Source organism: Anas platyrhynchos, chromosome 4 (genome assembly GCF_047663525.1).
Source record: "Anas platyrhynchos isolate ZD024472 breed Pekin duck chromosome 4, IASCAAS_PekinDuck_T2T, whole genome shotgun sequence".
NCBI lineage: Eukaryota > Metazoa > Chordata > Aves > Anseriformes > Anatidae > Anas > Anas platyrhynchos.
The window spans coordinates 10,268,818-10,286,826 of NC_092590.1; the positions used below are offsets into that span (position 1 = coordinate 10,268,818).

The 18,009-nt window shown below is 47.0% G+C and overlaps 1 protein-coding gene across 7 annotated transcripts in view; it reads left to right on the forward strand.

The window, feature by feature from the left end:
• The first annotated feature begins 13,455 nt into the window (after nucleotides 1-13,455).
• Nucleotides 13,456-18,009, forward strand: part of PPP3CA (protein phosphatase 3 catalytic subunit alpha) — a 190,696-nt gene continuing 186,142 nt past the window's right edge. For 5 of the 7 annotated variants that reach the window (XM_072036980.1, XM_072036983.1, XM_072036981.1 and 2 more), the window contains exon 1: nucleotides 15,807-15,894. In XM_072036980.1, the coding sequence (XP_071893081.1) occupies nucleotides 15,822-15,894 (73 nt within the window). In that variant the 5' untranslated portion in view covers nucleotides 15,807-15,821. Of the gene's footprint in view, nucleotides 13,911-15,806; nucleotides 15,895-18,009 lie in introns of those variants that run through there. The other 2 variants (XM_072036986.1, XM_027457169.3) reach the window with 2 other exon arrangements.

Sequence of the window (18,009 nt, forward strand, 5' to 3'; positions counted from 1 at the left end):
AGATGGAGGGGCATGGCATGCAATTAGAGAAGTGGAGCAGACCGGCTAGTTCTCATGCTGATCTGGTTGTGCCCATCGTCTCTGCCAGTCTGTGGTATCAGAGGATCAGTCTGAGCATACTTCGGGTCAGTCTGAGCCTTGCTAGAAGTCACTGCATTAGCAAGTGGGAACTGGGCCTGATTACACAAACGTACTCTGTTCCTTTGCCTTGAAACGTGTTCAGAAATAGAAATACGGCCAGGCAGAAAACCACCCCAAAAGCCTGAATACCTCACAGTCGGCTGTTTGAAAACTAGAGCTGGGACACAGAGCAGAGATTCTTTGTGAATGTTATCTCCAAATCAATTTTGTCTGTTGCTTCACCAAGCAAGCTCTTCATGTTCCTGTACCCTAGACCTCATTTTGTGTTCTCTCTTAGGTGATTTCTGGTGGCATGACAGCAGGAGGCTGAGGGAAAGAGCAGAGTGAAGAATAAACCTTTCTTGCATGTGGATCTTGGGGACTCCCATAAAATCTAAAAAAGAAACAGAGAAGGAGGATGTGGCCAGCTGCTGAAATGTTCTGTGGGCTACATCCTGCCTGTGGCTAGGCCAGAACCTACACAACCTTTTTCCTTCTTTCTTTCTTTTCTTTTTTTGATTTCTCTTCTGTGTGCCTGTCTATGTGCTAGGCCCTTAAGGACGCTTGCCACTGTGGTATCCCATCCTTACTGTAGGTAGGCTCATCGTGTGCATGCTTGCTTCGTTAATTATCTGCCTCGTGCAGCTCGGAAGTGAACATGAACTATCACAATGTTACGAGGATGAGCTCTCCCCGTGGGAACTCTGTTGTGTTTTTTTTTTTCTTCTCTCCAACGCAATCTGAATTTTTGTCCCACAGTGCAGTGTTTTCCCCCAGCTCTGTAAAACTTTTCTGAAATGCCTTTATATCGCTTCGTGTAGTTCAGCGGAGTGTAAAATAACCTCTTGGCATTTGCTTTAGTTCTGTCATATTCTGTTTACAAATTCAAAAGGACCTAACATAAATAGCTGTCAACACTTACATATTACTGTGATTCACTGACTTCACCACAAGAATTTTGGTACAGCGGCAGAAAGAGCATCAGTATAAAAATCTTATCTTGAAAGCCATTGCAGTTGTTCATGCCTCTTTCAGAGAGCATGAACAGTCAGCCTAATTTGCTATTTAAGATGTAATTACACCGAACAGGACATCCCCACAGTACCTCAGCAGTAGCACGTGGGTAAAGGGCTTGCTTCCAATAGGCACTGCTTTGATCCGCTGGATTTGAAACTCAGGTTAGTAGGGGAAAAGGGGAGGAAGGAGAAAAAATAGAAGACAGCAGTTTTCAGGCCTGAGGAGTTCAGCTTTCAGGAAAGACTACTTGGGGTCTCTAGCTTGTTCCACCTATTTGATACCTAACCACAGACTGGGGAAAAGTCGCCGTGCTGATAGCTAGCTAGCGACCCGTGGGCCTGTGATCTCTGACATGGCAGGGCTTTCAGGTGAAAAGCCATCACAGCAAACATCACAGACTAGGATTTAAATCACGTCTGGCTTGGCATGGGAAGGGAAAAGCAGCGAGACTTGTTGATCCACTCTTACACAACCGCGTGGTGGATAAATAGGCTGCTGGCACCCATCACATTTTGAAAAATCACAGAGCTCCGGGCTTCCCTTCACAGTTCTGGAGCTGAAAAATGCAGAGACGCTGAAGGAGAGTTTGCAATTCAAAACGACAACCAACTCATTTGTGGCTACAGGACTGGGCTGTCTCCAGCTGGTTCGCTTTAGCCCTATTGTCTGGAAATGCAGTTGCAGGGATGCCAGCCTGACGTCTCACCCGAGAGGCCTGGTTTCGCTGAGACCACCGCCTCACCTCGCCTTGGTGCGGGCTCAGGGGGCTCTGGGTTGCACGGTGACTGATCTGGGCAGTAAAAGGATCCTAGGAGACATATTTAGCTCTTGTGGAGGCTTGTGGAGCTTCACTGAAATAAATGGACTAATTGAGGAGTGAGGCAAAACCGCTGCCTTTAGTGGTTTTCATGCACAGGCTGAACGGGGCCTAGTGTCATTTTTTTTAAATTTTTATTTTTAACCCTAAGCAAGGTAAATTTCAGCCCACAGTTCAGGCTAAAATGTTCCATATACCTAGTCCAGTTGATGAAATTTATCTGGCAATTGAATAGCTGAATTGAATTTATCCGACATCTGGGTGACTGGCTAAAGTTAAGGAAAGCCATGACAGGCCGTGGGCTGTAACCTGGGCTGGTAGCACTAGAAGGATGTCACACTGTGTCAGGGCTGTGAAACAGGCACATCAGGGACTCTGTCACTGAGCTGCGAGGAAAAACAGTCTGGTGTTTTCATGCACGGCCTAGTTTGCTTTCCTACAGGTACTTGGTGTGTGGTATTTTGTAAAAAGAGCCACCTAGGCAACAGGATTGGAGGTGGCAGGAGGACACGGGACATCCAGCCTTCAAATACATGATCCCTGGGAAGGAGAAGCTGCCGTGGGCTCTGGCTCTGGCTAGTAGCCAAATATTTACACAAACCAACGAGGTGTGGGCTGTGAGGCTTCACTGCCTTCGTGCTGCCTGGTTGGGGTGACCAATGCTCCGAGGGAAAGCTCCTGCAGCAGAGGCTGAAGCTCCTCTCTGTTAATTGCTGGCGAGGGCTGGGTGGAGTTCTTCTGTTTACTCTCTCCTACCAGGATTTTGCTTTGCAGGGGGCTAAAGCTGCCAGACAGAACTGTAATTACGCTGCACTTGACTGTGGCTTATACAAAGTAAATGATGAAGACATACAGGTGTATCAGAGGAAATCCAAATTGCAGTGCCTTGGGAGTCTCAGCAGCTTGGTCTTGGCCAATGCAGGGCTATACGGGGTGACTTTGGTGAACTTCTGCCCTGCAGTCCTCCAGCTGCAGCCCATCGGTACACTGCTGCTACTGGAGAGCAGTTCTTCACTTTCAGGCTATTAAAAAGAACTGAGTGGGAAAAGAAAACAAGAACAAAGCGTGCAGACACAGGCTTTACATTTTATGGGAGTTTTGCCTTGGTTGCACCTGAAGCCCTGCTGTCTCCCAGTTGTACACTTTCTGGTGTGTCTGTTGTATATTCTGGTGTGAGCTTGTGCAGTTACCCACAGAAAGCTCATTTGAAGTTCAAGTGCTTGAAATACTCAGCAAAGTGAATTCATAAACAGCGTGTATTACCAGCATTTGTGCAAACTGTGTTTTACATTTGACTGTGTTTCTGTATTTGTTTCCTAGCCACTAAAGCCCTAGGGACTGTCTAGTCTAACCTTCTGCATAACAAGGCCAGAGGTTCCTGCACCAAGCTCAGTATCTTGCAATCGAAGCGGTCGGCATCTTTTTGTAGACATCCAGCCTTGATGGGAGGGCTCCAAGTGTCAAAGCACATTCCAGGGCGAGCAATTCCAGCGGTTAATTACCCAGACTGTTAAAGATGTGTGTCTCATCCCCGGGTTGAATTTTGCTGCGTTTGGCTTCCAGGCATTGCATCTTTGGATGTGAAATGCGAAGCTCTCTTGCTGCCGATTACTTACGTGTATCTGTGCGAGGAAAGGAAGCGATGCTCTGTGGTTGGTGAGTAAGGTAGAAGGAAGGGTGTTAGTGTCCCTGCCCTTCTGCACAAGCAATTATGGAAGATGCCAAATGGTAGCTTTTAGAGCACTAAAAGGATAAATCCTACCAGGAAGCAGAAGGAATGAAAGGAGATGCCCTGAATTATACTAAATATATACTCTTAGTCTAATATAAAGTAAACAAAAGGCTCAAAAGCATCTGTATGCTGCTGAATACATGAAATTATAAGCCTCTTTTTCCTCCTTCACTTGGGCATTCAGCATACTCTTAGGAGAAAGTAAATCTAATTTTTTGAGCATTTATTCATGAGAGCTTTCCTATATGATCTTCACATAGCATGAGCAATATGTATGAATGATAAATCCTTATATAATATGAAAATATTAACATCGTGTAGGTGAATAGGCTCTCTCTGACAGCCAGCAAAATATGCGGAGCTTCAGAGTAAAAAAAGGCTGCTGCCTGTCCCTGGTGGGTCAGCAGCTGCTTCTCCCTGACTTTTGTGCTCGTGTCTGTTCCACTGGCCTGCCCGATTAACTTCATCCAACGCCTCTGCAGTGTCTCCCCACCAATCTTTTGATTATTGCCAAGGCTTAGCAGTTTCTGGAGCGATACCGTACAGCTTGTCTGGGAAATCTCAATGCAGATGGAAGCTGGCTGCTACGTGTGTTACTGTTGGCAGTGACTATGTATTTAGAGCAGTATTAGCAATTTCTTCCTTTTTTTCTTTTTCTTTTTCTTTTAATGGAGAAACAATAGATTTATTAAGCTTCCCCTCTGCTTGTGAGCTACGTAGTCGGATTTTACCTGCAAATGTATTTTGGTAGATGCTTCAAAAATATTGGCCAAAGAAAGCCTGAAATCATTCAAAGTACACGGGAGATGGGGAGAAATTGGAGATCACTTGCAGTAATGGAGTTTAAGATTAAGAGTCTCCAGAATACTTTGGAAAGCGTTTCTGGACACTATGAGAGTATATTCTGGGAATGCTGTGAAATGGCTCCTTCCTGGGAAAGAATCTCTGGAAAATGTCACAGTAGGGCCTTCTTCATCCTTCCCTATCACTGCCTGCCAGGGGCTGTAACAGAGCTCAGAAGATGAGGGGAAAGACAAAAAGAAAGGAAGGGAGGGAAAGAAGGAAAAGAGAGAGAAGGAGAGGGAAAGAAAAAGAGAAGGAGCAAATGAGAGAAAAGGGAAGACAGAAAAGGCCCAGCAGCCCTAATTGGCCATTACAGAGATTCTTCCAGGAGCAAAGGATTGTGTGTGCACGGTGCAATCTGCCTTATTAGGAGGAATCATGCTGTTAGAAAGCTTGTCTGAAATACTCTTCCAGGTACTTCTGAAATGGGGGGATGGGAAATAATAAGAATAATTAATAACAACAATAAGAAGAAAAACAATAGAAGGAAAGAAAAAGAAGAAAGGAAAACAAAGGAGGGAGATTTTGAGGACACAGAAATGGAAGGAGGTGGACCAATCATTTCCCACTGCATATTCTCCATCTGAGCCCATGAATATGCAAGCGAATATCTGAGCAAACATTATCACTGACACAGATTCCCTTCCACAGCATATTTGTGTTGCCATGCGTATGAATAATTGCATTAGCAAGGCAGAAGGTCTGGTTCCCATATTTTACATGCATCTATATTTTATCTGTGGCCATGCTTTGCACTCTAATTATATGGTGCTGGAAACATCCATTCGTCTCGCTTCTTTCCAGAAGGAACAAGACCTTTTTTCCAGCTGACCCAGCACCTAGAAGAAATCGGAGCGAGAATAAAAGGTGTCAGCTCAAGCAAAATCTGGACAAGACGGGGCAAAAGGCAAGCATTTTCGTGAAGTGATGGAGGTCGTGACCCACTCCTCAGGCCATCTGCTGTCTGGTAGGATCTCAGTGTATTGGTAGACCACATTTAATGGTTTACCTGTATCACAGCAATCGCTTTTTTCTGACTCATCTCCTGCCCCTTGCTCTTTAACGTCAGCCTGTGGCCTGCAAGGGGTGGATGAGTGGAGGGGACGACGTGGCTGCTGCCTCTACACCCTGCTCCCAGCGGGGGAGGACAGGACCCAAGCACGTGGTGCTCCCTGTTCGGCACCAGCCGCAGCGTCAGCGCTGCTCCTGGCCTTTGAATCTCCAGGGACTGCTGTGCTGCAACAACATCCAGATCCTCCAGCGGGGTGGCTGTGATCCTGCCGACGTGCTCAAGTGGAAAACTTACGAGATTCAGGCAGAGCCTGCGTCTCCTGGGCTACTCGCTGGGATTTTGGAGCTGGCCTCACCGGTCCCCACACTGTAAGCCCTTGCTAGTTTTTAACTCAGAGCAAACCCGTCTTTGCAGATACAAGATGAATTCGCTACTGAGCAGAAGGCCGGTGCTGGAGTACTTAAATATCACTTAGGCCTTATCTGAAGATTTTAATGGGACTTATTTGGTATATGATCTTGGCCTGGCCACAGCGCAAGGGTTATTTTCACCCGAAATGAACTACTGAGGGGCTGACAACATCCTTTGGAAGACAACCAGCAAGAAGTCATTACTCTTGGGATAGCTGTGAACTCCAGGAGAGTTAGAGAAATATTTCCTTCTTAGGCAGAAGGCAGTGTCATACAAAGCAACTAACACGAGCGCTAGGTTTATTGGCAATGTTAAGATGGCGAGAATAACTGAAAAATATTTACTTTCACTCAATAAGCAACATCTTCATAGTTTTGAGTAATGTTAATGTCTGCTCCTGGCTTACGGTTTAAATTATTTTCACAAACCATTAAAGTCAAGATGATGGAATTGCCCTATCCTGTAGGGCACATCTATTTATAGAATGGATGTGCCCTGTACCAATAAGGATATTTTAAAAGGAAAATATATTATCTGAGTGCTTTTCAACTGCCTTCCCCAGTCCTGTGCACTTGATTGTCATCATCTAGAGCTATACCAGCCTCTCGGTAACACTTTTTTAGCAATTCAGAAGATTTATGTGTCTGTTGCTGTGCTGAATGCCATTCTTTGAGTAAGCACAGAGCACTGAAACTTTCTTTTGAGGAGCGAGGGAGGAGGAGGAAAGATTAAAGCGGCTCATGTGATTCTTACATAAAACTTGAGAAGCTGAAAAGCAATTTTGATTAAAATATGATTGAAAGGATGTTCTGCGGCGTGCCCGAGGTTGATGTTTTTAAATGACGCAGGTGCACGCGGGAGAAAGGGGGTGTTTGCTTGTTGACTTGGCTGCTGCTGTTGAAGGATATTAACACCTGATCCTGCAGGAAAGCCGTGGGGGACCAGCAGGGCACCGGTGCAGGGAGGGAGTCCCCGTGCAGCAGTTGGTTCAGCCCGCAGCCCTGGACGTGCAGCCTTGGTTGAGGATGTTGGTAGTCAATTAGAAACCTGGTTCTGCCTTACATTAGGGCTGCTCTTCATCACCCCGGGAATATAAAATGGATTTTAAGTGAGTGCAAGTGTAACTTATAACCATTATAAAGCAGCTTTGCATCGTACAGCAATTTAAAGCCTTGGGGTAAGTGGGAGTCCGGATTCTCAGTGTATAAATTATGACCAGTCTGACTGAAAATTAATTGAAGATTTTTATATTTTGTAATGCTGCCACTAAACCAATCTGAATAAGTCAGCCACACTTAATTCAAGACAACAACTGTATTCATTAGAGCTCCTTAAACTGTACGGTAATCTCCAGGTTTTAGTGTTTTGCTTTGTAAATATTTGGGACTTTTATGGACACACGTTCAGAGATCAGGTTGTTCTGTCCTTTCTTTCCATTACAAACTTCCTAGGAAAAGGCATAGCACAGGAGGCCAGCACAGAAAACACGTTCTAGCCTGTTGTTCCTTTTCATATTCACCACGCTGCTTTAAATAATGCATCACAAGCCGCTTTGTATTCTGGGAGTTTTGGGCAATTAAATTGTATTTTTTTTTCAGTGTTTGTTTCTTGGGTATTAACTTATTAGTGATCTCACCCCTAGCACCAGTTATGGTCTGCTTGCTACCACTGAGCCCTCGGTTGGCACCGATGGCACTTGAATAAATCATTTACTCCAGGACGTGTTCCACGCATGGTACCTTTACAGGGGCAGGGATTTAGCCTGCACTGCTTTCTGGCAGCAGAAGACAGCAAAAATAAATAATAAACCGCGGCACCTTTATGAAAACAAATAAGGCTCTACTCCTGCAGAAACAACTACATGCATTCCTCCTTGTCCTTTTGTCTCTGACAACAGCATTGCTCCTGAGAAAGGAGGCAGGAAGGCATCCTGGGTATGAAACAGGCTGAGCAGCCCATTTTGCTTCAGAATCTCATCAGCTGCTCCTATGGCTGGTAGTTTTTAATTCCACGCCATAGTTAAATTAACCAGATAGGGGATGCCTATAACACGAACTGAACGTGTGCCTCGTTACTTTGCTGTTCCCATTTCCATCAAATGCCGTTCCTTTCCCTCCAAGCAGGCATCTGTCTGTCGTGATGTTTGCTGCTGCAAGTACATCTTAAAAAATGAATGAGCTTTTCTTCCATTCCTTTCTTAATTTATATATATATATATTTTTTTTTCTTTTTTTTTTTTTTTTTTTTTTTTTCTGGGGGATTTTAATATTCACGGGGATAACATCTTAAGGCCCGATGTGAAATTCTGTGCTCTGTAGCCTCCCATTAAGAGCAGCGCCTAATTAAGAACCAGAGCCTGCAGGATGAACTCCCTGGGAGCAAATGACTAATTCTTGATAGCAGGACTGTGGTTTTAAGCCCTTGCCAGCATCTTGAGAACGGTTTGATGTTGGAGGCTGCTCCCAAGGGTCCCCTCCTGCAGCTTCTCCAAGTGCTGGCACAGGCGAGGCAGAGGAGGCGGCTGCTCCCAGGCACTCGGCTCCTGGAGGCGCAGGCCAGCAGGGGGAGACGAGGGGATGTCTTTCCACTTTTGGGAACCTTGGCACTGCTGCCTGCCATCAAATACATCTATTGCTTCTACACCAAGCCCTTTCCAGCGCACAGACTTGCAGCGCTTAATTAAAGCTATAATTTTAAAGACATTTAGGCGAACCAGGGCGGTGGATTTGCACTGGGTACGTACACTGAGTTGAATCTGCTCTTTGCACCACTAAATGTATAGGGACGAGCTACTCCTGCAGGTAAGGTGCACATTTAAGCTGCTGCACATTTGTCCACACTGTCGAGCTCTGCCTGGGCTACGGCCCCTGCAGCTGGATGCAGTAGGGCGACCGGGACTGTGGCCCAGCTGTGCAGGAGCTAAGGCTTGGCTAATTTCCTCTAACAGCAGATGTGTCAGGCAGCTCCACCAGTTGCTCTTGGCAGTCTGCAGTGCCACTTGGCTGTAGTTTTGCTTCTGTCCCTCCTGCTTTTCATTCCTGTTTGCTTAGTCTTGATCCCCGGTTCCTGTCTCCTTTGTGTTAGGCTCGTAGACCTCACCTTGTTCCAGCCCTGACTTATCTTAGAACAGGGATTTTCAAGCTCCTGGCTCTGTGGCTTTCTGACCATGCTCCTCGGTTTGGTAGACTCTTTGCTTCTCTGGTCTCCTGACTTATTCTTACACCGGCTTCAGTATTTAGCCCCAAATTTAATTGCAACTTGGTCTTCACCTTTGAGCTTAACACAGTAGTTAGCCTCTTAAGGAATCTGGAACTGCAGGGTAAGAAGCCTGCATTACCTGATGTGTCTGCAGTGTTGGAAAAGGGGCAGATGGAAGACCTTGGCATGATTTGTCTCGGGTCTGCATGCTGCTAGGGATGACAGGCACGGCTTGTGGATCTGTTTTGCACCAGAGGCTGAATCCAAACGCAGATTTTCATTCGCAGCCTTGGATGACCATAGCTGTGCTTCTTTTATATTGAAACCTACTGCAAGCAGGCTAGATTTTGCAGGGGGTATGACTGTTTCCAGGGCTCAAAGTTATTATCTTTCGCTTGTGTTCTTTTTTATTACTATCTGTTGACTCTTTCTAAATGTCAGTTCGGCTCTGTATAATTGCTCATAGCACCATTTGTTACTGTTTTCCATGCAGATTCATCATCTTGGAATTTGGAGCTAACCTGCCTTCCCTCTACAGCATCCCTGATGCCACTGCTTGTATTTTATTCCAGCACAATTCATTTTGGTAGCATCCCCTCTATGACTCTGTAAAATTGTCTATTTTTCTTTGCCTTCTAAAGCGGGCACTGTATCGTTAACAGCATGTATAAATTCTGCTGATGGCTTCGGGACCAAATCCAGAGCCTATAGAAGCAGCTGAGCCAACTGCCTGACAGATGCACGCAAGGGGAAAACATGCAAGGCTGCAGAGAGGCTGACCATGCGACAGGTTAAGTGCCTGCACTGGGTGCATGAGGATCACACACGGGGAACCCAAAGAATGCATTAAGTGATGGATTAAGTGACTGTATTTTGCCATCTGAACTTGCCATCTCTTTGCAAGCTGGGCAGGTCGTGTTTAGATGAAACAAAGAACTGTTACCTGCTACAGGCCCTTTATCTAGCTCCCTCTTGTGTATTGAGGTAGAAGAAATATGGGAAACCATTTGTCAAGAACACCATCGGATGGTGCCCCTTAGCCCTTTTAAGAGTGATCTACATTGCTGTAAAGGCTCGCTGGTGTGAATTGCCTCTCTTGGACGTAACAGGACCAAATGACACCAATAAGTTATACTGGCCTTCCAAGGCACTTGGTGTCAAATTTACTCTTGTCAGATGTAGATGAATGTTGGCCTTCTGGAAGTTTTAGGTGCTCGTAGTCAGGACTGTGAAGTTCAGCCTTGGGTTCTGCATATCTCCTAAAAATGCCCTGTCAATGTAGGCTAGTAACAGTCTTAATCTTGTGGACAACTGTGTTGTAGACATTATGGCCTATGCAATAGACTTTGATACGCAGGTGTTAAGAATCCCATCACTTTTTATACTGCAGGGAAGTAAACTGAAACAATTACAAATCTCTATTGTTTAAAAAAATAATCAGGAAAATAATCAGTTAAGGCAACACTGATGTCCAGACTAACCTCGCTGCACATATTTTCCATGCAGCCATCATAATATTCAGGCACACTCTCGCAGTTCCCTTTACTTCCAAGATACTGCCCAAGTTACATTTATCATATGTGAAGCCAGAACTTCCAGGGGCTAAAGCTAATGCGTGAAGGACAGACTCCCTGCAGTTAGAACAGTTTTTCTCTAATAATAATGATTAAAATTTAAAATGCTATCTCTTACAATCAATACTTTTAAACAGGATCTTAATTGGTTGAGTCAGTGTGCAAACATATGGTTACATTTCTAGAGAATAATCTTCAGCTTGCTGCTGAAATAAAGTCCAGGCAACTCCACCACTGATTTTTCATGGGACACATGACAAGGTTTGGAGTTTGTTAGCCCGTACATCACCATGCAACATTTGACCTAAAATGACTGCCTTCTCATTGCGTGGTCATTTATTCCTCCTTCCGCTTCAGGTGGGTGCTGCTGCTTTCTGGAGCTACTGTGTGCTTAAAAGAATTGTCACCTCTCTGCTAAAATGGAAAAGAATTGCTCATATGAGGCAAAGAGGTAGGGACTGGCTTATTTCAGACTTGAAAAAAATCCCTCTTCCCCTTCTCTGCCCCACCCCCAGCTCTCGCAGACCTTGTCTCCAAAACCTGCAATCAGAAGATCAGAGCTTCCACTTTATAATGCTGGGCTTCCATTCTGCTGGGGGATGATATGACTAACAATGCTACTCAGGTTTCCTGATGCGAGAAGTCAAATGTGTTAGAATTTGCCCAGAAACCCACGGACCGTGTTGTTCCCATTCAGAGAGGTATCTCCATGTTCTCCTCCTGTTAAATGAAATAAAGGAGTCCAATAGAACTCAGATCCCATGAAAAAGAAATCCCTCTATGGTAAAGGAGGTCTTTGCAAGAAAAAAATGAAGGAAGAAGCTGTGCAGATTGGGGGAAAAAGAAACATTTAAGTACTAAGGAAGTTACACAACCTTTACTACTAACATGGATCCGAAATACAGAATTTTTCAACTCTGTTACCATCACAAGAGAACAAAGAAGGTGTTCTGTGATTTTTCTCTCTCTTTTTCCTTCCCTCATGGCAAGGATAAAGAATTTACAAATGCTCCTGAAAGAAGTCATGAGGTTAAGACTGCACCAGACCAAGACAAAGTGGTGATGAGGTCTTTTACCTGTGATCTGAGTCTTGACTGTGCTGTATATTGCAGAGGTATTATATGTGGTCTTTGGTAGTGGTACTCATCTTTGTCTTACGTAAACTTATCTGAAAACTTGTTATGAAGAAAATAATTGCAATGGGGATTCTACCTTGGAAAGGAAGACTAACTGCAACAAATGCATGAACAAGACACTCCCTCCACAAGATAAAATGAGAGAACCTCCCCTGGCCTGGATGGCATATTATAACTAAGAACTTTGAAGCAAAGCAAAAATGCTAAAAGAAGTCCTAGATGGCCTTCAGAATTCCTAGGAAGGTGCTGGAGTTGGGACACTAAATGTCCTTATATAGCTGCAACAATAGCCACAATTACTTGTTGAAAAAAAAAATCAGAGCTGAAGTCTTGTCCTGTGACTAATGGGGGAGCAAGTGTAAGCTGGAGACCCAGAGTCTCTGTTATTGCAGTCTATCAAGAATCCAAATGACTCATGCAAACAGCCTGCAGTCACAGAAGAACGGATCCAAACTGGTCCTCTGCGTCTCATGAAGTTGTGGCCCACGAGGCGTATGCAAGACCTGAATTTACTGGCCGTGCTGCATTCCTGACGCGCTGCTTCTCCTCCTGCGTCCAGGTGCCGCTAAGCAGTGCCTCCCAGCAGCCAGGGTGAAGGCGTGGGGCATTTCTGCCCGGGCTCTTCTGTGCTCTTGGTGCTTCATGAAGCGTGCTTAGCGTATGGGGAGCTTTATACGTACCTGATGTGGGCTCTGGGGTTTATTTGGGTGGGTAGGAAGTACCTTGCTTGAGCACTGGGTTTGTTTTTGAGTGTTGTGTTGGTGCTGTGAGAGGGATGGCAGGTGGGTGCCTTGCTCTTATGTTCATGGGACCAAAGGGTGGTGGCACCACCAGGAGCTCACCACAGCTTTTGGAGTAAGACTCATGGCGTGGTACCGAAGGCCGGTCACGTAGGATGTTTTCAGGGAAAACACCACACGGATGGCCAAGCAAACACCCCCTAGAAATGCCAGGCGAATCAAAGCTGGGAATACGCGTCCTGACCGCCACCTTGTTTTCCTTGTGGCTTCCTGAAGCAGCAACATCTGCCAACCAAGCAGCTTGGATGGCACCCTGGAGCCGGGCAAGGTGTCTCCAGCTTCTTGGCTGCCCTACACAGGAGCCACACCACAAGAGCTCCCTCAACACCCCTCACCCCGAGGGGGCGCGCCTCATTTCTCCTCTTTAATTAACAAAAAATAAAACCAGAACACCGCTCAGCCCCACAGCCGAGCAGATTCTCCTCAGACACACACCGACGAGCCCCACCGCGGGGCTGTGGGGGTGCCAAGAGGGGGGCACGAAGCCTCTTTTCTTTTTGGGGGGGGGGGCGCTGCGGCAGGGCCCTGAGGCGGCCGGGGCGCACCTGGGCGGCCCCGCGGTGGGCGGGAGGCGGGGCGCGGCCAATGGCGGCGCGGGGGGGAGCGGGGCCGGGAGGGCGGCGCGGAGCCGGCAGCGGGGACGGGGACGGGGACGGGGCTGGGGCTGGGGCCGGGGACGGAGCGGTGGGAGCGGAGCGGAGCTGAGCGGGGCGAGCAGGGGCTGAGCGCGGAGAGCTCAGCGGGGAGGGTAAGGGGGGAGGGAGGGGAGACGGAGCCTGACCTTAAGGAGGAGGAGGAGGAGGAGGAGGAGGAGGAGGAGGAGGAGGAGGAGGAGGAGCTGCGCCGCGGAGGAAGGAAGCGAAGCGCAGGGCTGCTGCGTTTGCAACCTGGCCGCCGCTGCCGGCTCGGGGCTGTGCCTGCTGCTGCTGCTGCTGCTGCCTGCTGACCCTCGGCTGGTGCTCCGCGGGGGGGGAGAAGCCGGCGGCCGCCTCCAGCAGCGGGGAGCGGGGGAGAAGCCGCCGCCACCACCGGAGCTCCGAGGAGGAGGAGGAGGAGAAGGAGGAGGAGGAGGAGGAGGAGGAGGGGGGAGGAGGAAGGCAGCGCCGACCCAGCGGGACGCGGCAACTTGGGGCCACCTCGGAGGAGCCGGAGCCCCAGCCCTGCCCGCAGCGGCGGCCGCCGCCCGGCCGACATGTCGGAGCACAAGGCCACCGACCCCAAGCTGTCGACGACGGACAGGGTGGTGAAAGGTGGGTGCCGCCGCCGGGGCATCGCCCTCCCCGCCGCTCGGGGGTGGGGGGGGCTCGGGGTGTGGGAGGTGTGTGTGTGGGGTATAAAGGGGGTTTAGGGTCGGGGGAGGGGGCTCGGCACAACGCTTGGGGCCGGGGGGGTCCCCCCGCTGCAGCGCCGCCCCCCCCCCTCTCCGCGCCCAGGCTGCGCAGGGCTGGCTGCAGAGCGAGGGGGAGCTCCGCCGGGCATCCCCCTTCCTCCTCCTCCTCCTCCTCCTCCTCCTCCCGGTTCGGCCCCCGAGGGCTCCCCGACGAGGCTGTCCCCCAGCAGGGGCTGTGCTGGCAGCCCCCGGCCCGTGGGGCTGCAGGGGAAGGCGGCCCCGGCCCCCCCCCTGCCTCCCCGAGCCAAACCTTCCGTGTAAATGGCATTCAGCATGTTGTTTATTCACGCTTGCTATTGCCTTTCACCCCCCTTTTATTATTATTATTTTTTGTACCCTTTTTTCCTCCAAATGGAACCGCAGATGCGAGAAATGCAATTGCAGCCATGACACGTTTTTTTATTTTATTTTTTTAACGTGGCTTGGAAATGTATCTCCTCACCGAGATACATCCTGTAAAAATGTAGCATATTTCCAACAAGCAGCTCTATCACGCCAGCAGCAGGCTTCAGAGACCTGAAGCAGCTCGGTTTAGCTGATGCATCCCCTCTCTAGGTACAGCAAACCCTATTGGGAAGGCTTCGTCGCCGTTATGGGGTGGCTGCCCCCTTTTTTTTTTTTTATTATTTTTTTTTGCACTTGTTTAAAAATCTGCCTTGTTCCTGACACATGACCAAACGTCCTGATCTCGTGTGTGACAGAACTTCCTTTGACTGAAGTAGGTGTTCAGCATGAGTAAGAATTGCTGCAGAATTGGAACTGCCATCTCCATATTGACAGCCCCCCCAGTGCTTTGCATCCTAATGGCTTTTGTCAGCAACCACTCTTTTTGCATTATTTTTTTTACATATATAAATTTTTTAAATGTTTGTGATATCTCAAAGCACCGTTTTCTTAGAAAACTCAGCGGTATTGCAGAAATAATTTTATCGTGCAATTAGAAATCGACTTTGGTAAACTGAGAAAGTACTGAACGAAACCGAAATGCTGCTGGGGTGTCTCTCATCTCTGCTGGTGGCTGTCTGGTGTCACTGTGTCACATGAAGATTTGTTTAACCGGTTCATTTTTTTTTTATTTTATTAAACAGTGAGTTCTTTTCAAGGTCTTAAAATAGTACCTGAAGGGGGTAGCACACAGTAAACTGCTTTCTTAGTAGGATTATTCTTTGCTGTATCATAGGCACTCCACACTGCCTTCATATAGACTGTAAGGAAATCTAGCAAGAAAATAATTGGTGGTGATAATGGGGGTAGGAAAAGGTTGCCTTGCTTCTTTTCCATGGGATGTCACTTGTGCTTTCTAGAGGTGAGCAACTGGAGTAGGCTTGCAATGTGAAAATGAATAAGAAATAATCATAAAAAAGGAAATAACACCTTGTTAGCACCCATGCAAGTAGCCAGAGAGTCCTGATACTGTAGAAGGCAGACCAGGTTTTCTGATGGTGCTAAGATAGAACCGTGAAAGCAACTTTTCTTTTTTTTTTTTTTTTTTTTTTTAAGGTTTCATTTCATGTGACATTTTAACTTAATTTGGAAATGAGGTGTTCGTAGCATATGGATGTAAGCTCTGGCTTAAGCTCCTCTCCTCCTGCATGCGTGCGGTTGGTTGTTGTGTTGTTGTTGCTTGGCTTGTTCATTTTTTATTTATTTATTTATGCGTGTGCGTGCGTTAAGCCCTTTCGGTTTGCTGGTGCATGACAGGAGATGTCTCCTTCTAACAACAGTTCTGAGCTGGCCGGTGAAAGCCCCGGCCAGGCAGCGTTACGCAACGATGGGTGCGCTCGGGGAGCTTCCAGCTCCAGCAGCTGCCTGCAGGTTGCTCCTGGCTGCCTGCTGCCTCTTAGGTGGGCTCCTTGGCTTTTTTCCCTGCCCGAAACCATCAAGCATAGCGAGGAGTGGGATATTTCTGTCGGCAAGAACCGCGTCTCATGCTCATTTCGCGTTGCTTATTGAATTTTCTGAACCGTGCTTAAGCTGATTGCAGTCCAAAATAAAGCGTGCTTTTGGGAGAAGGGGAAGATGGCTGAGGAGTTCCTAATGCTTATAAGGTTTTGGTCTTCTCTCTCCTCTGTTACGCTGTTGGTGCACGATTACATCTGACGGTTTGAGTGAAATTTGCAGATCTGGGGTGGTTGTGCAATGAGGGGTGCAAAGAAGAAATTCAAGTCTGTGTGTCATGCGAAGTTTTCAGAAGCAAATTAACTCTTGGTGAAGCTGACAAAATTGTATCCTTAAAGGGAAAGAGGTTCCTGTATGTGAAGCTGCAGCATGCAGTTACAGTTCGAGTAGTGCTTTTTTATTTATTTTTGTGCTCTCCTTAACGTGGTATGCGCATTGTCATGAAAATTAGACAAATCATCTTTCATCTGTGGATTTATTTATTTTTTTTATCCTGTAGAGGAGCAATGCTTACTTGCAGTTATCAGACCATTCAGAGATGGACCTGTACATGCAAATGCTTGCAGGATCAAGGCTCGGGACAATGTAGTGTTGCAGCAAATGCTGACCTGGCATATTTACAGATTGAAATTCCTTTCTTTTTCGTTAGAGGTATGATGCAGCCTTCGCCCGGACGGAGCTGTTTACAAGTTCTAGTTCTCTTTCAGGATTGAGAAAGCTGCTCCTTATCTGCACCGCTTAAAACTCCTGAGACCTGCTAGCCAGAGCGTGGGCTGGGTTGCGCTAGTGAAGGTGGGGATACCTGTCCAGGAAAAACTGGACCGAGAATCCTAGCTCATTCCTCGTGGGTCACAGAACAGCTGTCTGATGTCAACAGCTTTTGGTCACTACTGACATTAGCAAGATATGAACCCCACTGACCTGGAGGGAAAAGCTGCGTGTCAGATTACTTGACCTCCTCAAAATATTCAGTGTTGCGTTACTGCCTTCTAGAAATACTGCTCTAAAGCAGAGTAATCCTAAATCAAAACTTCAAAAGTGAGCCCTAATAGTCATACGGAGAAATAAAAGCAGTATTTCCTGGAAATCTTGCTGTTAGCTAGGTACAGTGATTGATTCTTCTGTGCAGGTCAGATAGTTGTATGCTTTTGGTTTTGATTTTTTTTTTTTCCTACCCCTTTGAAGGAAAATGGAGTTTTAATGGAATCCGTCCATCTCAGCTCCTCAGATGGGCTGCTGCCATGGCTCTGGATCCTTGGTGTTGGCAATCCCGTTGTACATTGTGTGCTGAGGTTATATCAAGAACTGACACCCCCCCAAAACACCAGCCACCAGCCTCTGCTATCTCTGAATTTCCAACCCTGTCGTTGTTAACGATCTCCTAATGTTCGGGCTGTCAGTTGTTTGTAATATAATATGAATGTCAGTTCCCAATCGATATGTTAGCCATCAGTGTTAACTTCAGATTCATGAAAGATAAAACTGGTGTTTATTGCTGTCAATAATAGGAATTAGCCATGAAGTTTAGGGTTTCCTTTAGTCCAGGGGAGACCTGTATGCGTTCTCCAGAGGCTGGTGTACCAGGCTGGTCTTTATAGGGGTGCTGCAGAAGCCTTCCTGTGAATCAAATACATTTTTTTTCCAGCATGTGTGCACCCTGTGAGTGCTGGGCTGTCCTGTGTTTTTTGGGTAGTTTTGTGCCTGACCTGAGCATCAGTAGTGCTGGTGCAGTTGGTATGTGTTCTGGTGTGAATCTAAGTATTAGGAAACCTCTACTGAGGACCGGTGCTACTTGGATAGTTACGGCTGGCCAGTGGCAGGAGATGAAATTGTTTTGTGCCCCTCCTCTGAGGGTGCTGGAAGTTCAATATCTGTCTGATCCTCGCGAGGGAAAGGAGGGAGTTGCGTTGTAGTGGTTTCTATTGGCATAGGAACGCTGACTCTATTTTTGTTTTTAATTAATTCAATTTATCCTTGTAATGCTTAAGAATGCACTCAGAGGGAGCCTGCATCTAGGTTTAAGCGATGTTACCGAATGGAGAACCCACCTTGAGCTGTGT